The sequence below is a fragment of the Charadrius vociferus genome, unplaced genomic scaffold (assembly GCF_000708025.1).
Source record: "Charadrius vociferus isolate BGI_N301 unplaced genomic scaffold, ASM70802v2 scaffold975, whole genome shotgun sequence".
NCBI lineage: Eukaryota > Metazoa > Chordata > Aves > Charadriiformes > Charadriidae > Charadrius > Charadrius vociferus.
The window spans coordinates 141,188-142,751 of NW_009648454.1; the positions used below are offsets into that span (position 1 = coordinate 141,188).

The 1,564-nt window shown below is 61.8% G+C and overlaps 1 protein-coding gene across 1 annotated transcript in view; it reads right to left on the reverse strand.

Annotated features, from left to right (window-relative positions):
* VPS16 (vacuolar protein sorting 16 homolog (S. cerevisiae)) overlaps positions 1 to 1,564 on the reverse strand; it is an 11,180-nt gene that overhangs the window by 6,723 nt on the left and 2,893 nt on the right. Inside the window, exons 5-8 of the mRNA XM_009885631.1 lie at positions 1,485 to 1,561; positions 970 to 1,114; positions 788 to 903; positions 312 to 434 (exon numbers count right to left, since the gene is read on the reverse strand). Of these exons, the coding sequence (XP_009883933.1) occupies positions 312 to 434; positions 788 to 903; positions 970 to 1,114; positions 1,485 to 1,561 (461 nt within the window). The remainder of the gene's footprint in view (positions 1 to 311; positions 435 to 787; positions 904 to 969; positions 1,115 to 1,484; positions 1,562 to 1,564) is intronic.

The following is a 1,564-nucleotide window of genomic DNA, read 5'->3' on the forward strand; positions in this document are numbered from 1 at the left end:
TGGTGGGCTGCTTATCTGAGGGGAGTTCGGACACAGAAAGGGAAGTGCAAGGGCAGCAAAGACGTGGGTCCAGAAATAGAAAAAGTGGAGTGTAAGGTATAAAAATCAGAAAAAGAACAAAAGAGGGTGGATATCCTGAGGGCAGGAGCGCAGACGCCTGTGGGTGGCAGTGAGGTCGACCTGCAGCCTTGAGTTCCCTGAGGGAACCTGCTTGGACACCCCACCCTGCTGGCTCCATCTGCCAGACAGGGAGAGGAGGGGTGGGCTGACACCCTAATGCCCCGTGACGGGGAGGGAAGGGAGACGCTCACCTTCAGCGTGGCCAGTCCCATCCAGATGTAGCCGGTGTCGGTGAAGAGCGCCAGGCAGCGGTAGTTGAAGGACACGGCCATCTGCAGATAGGCACCGGTGGAGGGGCTCATGCCAGGGGGGGTCTAGGACAGGGAAAGGGTGAGGGTCACACCTGGGGGACACGCTCTGGGGACACAGGACGTGCCACACACTGGCACCAATGCTGAATAAGGGGCTGAGGACTGGTCAGAGTGGGTATCCCTTCCCACCCTGTGCCCACTTAATCTTCGTCCCTTTGCCCCTGGCCAGGATGGGGCCAGATGTCCCTGCTCTACACACCTTCCCGTGGGACATCAGAAGCAAGGACCTGCCAGCGAGTGCTGGGGGCTGAAGAGCATCCCATGGGACAGTGGGGGACAGGGGATGGACCTGCCAGTGAGTGCAGGGGACCGCAGGCCACCCTGCCGCCCATGGCCAGCCGCCGCAGTTCACTCACCACCACAGAGCAGGAGGTGTTGTCTAGGAGGTAGAGGTCCTGTCCAACCGCCAGTAGGACAATGGTGACTCTGTCCTGGGACAGCACAGCCCAGCAGGAGGGAGGCTTCTGCAGACCTGCCGGGCACCAGTGTCAGGCCCCTGTACCCAGCCGGAGCAGGGGGCAGCGGGGAGGGGACGCACCGGGAACCTCGGGCATCCTGCGCAGCTTCAGGTCATCGATGTTGGTGGTCAGGGAGAAGCGATATGCTCCGGTGAGGATGGCCACGCCGGTACCATACTCTGTGTGGAAGACCTTCGCCTCTAGCACGTGGTTCTGCAGCACCTCCTGTGCCACGGAGAGAGAGCTGGGCCCAGGCCGGGACAGCTGGGGCTCAGCATCACACTGCTGCGGCTCTGGGAACAAAACTACCCTGGGCAGGAGCAAGCCCAGCCCCTGTGCTGCATGGCTGGTAAACATCCCAGCTCAGACAGGTCTTGCTGCTGCAGCGAAGCAGGGGATCATTCTGGCCCCAGGGGCCATGGAGATGGTTGCCAGCTCATTCCCTAAGGCAGGCAGCCCTGCAGGGAGGCTGCAACAGCCCCAGGCTCCCCCCTGCACCCCACGGGGCTGGGGGAGCGCTCAGAGGGGCCGCATAGCGCTTGATTCTCCGTCACACAAACCCAACCCTGGGCATCTCTTGAGCTGCCCCACTCACGTTGCCCATGCTGAAGTGGCGCTTGAACTCGCAGAAGAGGTTGTAGATGAGAACTGTGCCATCCTCCTGGATGCACAGCA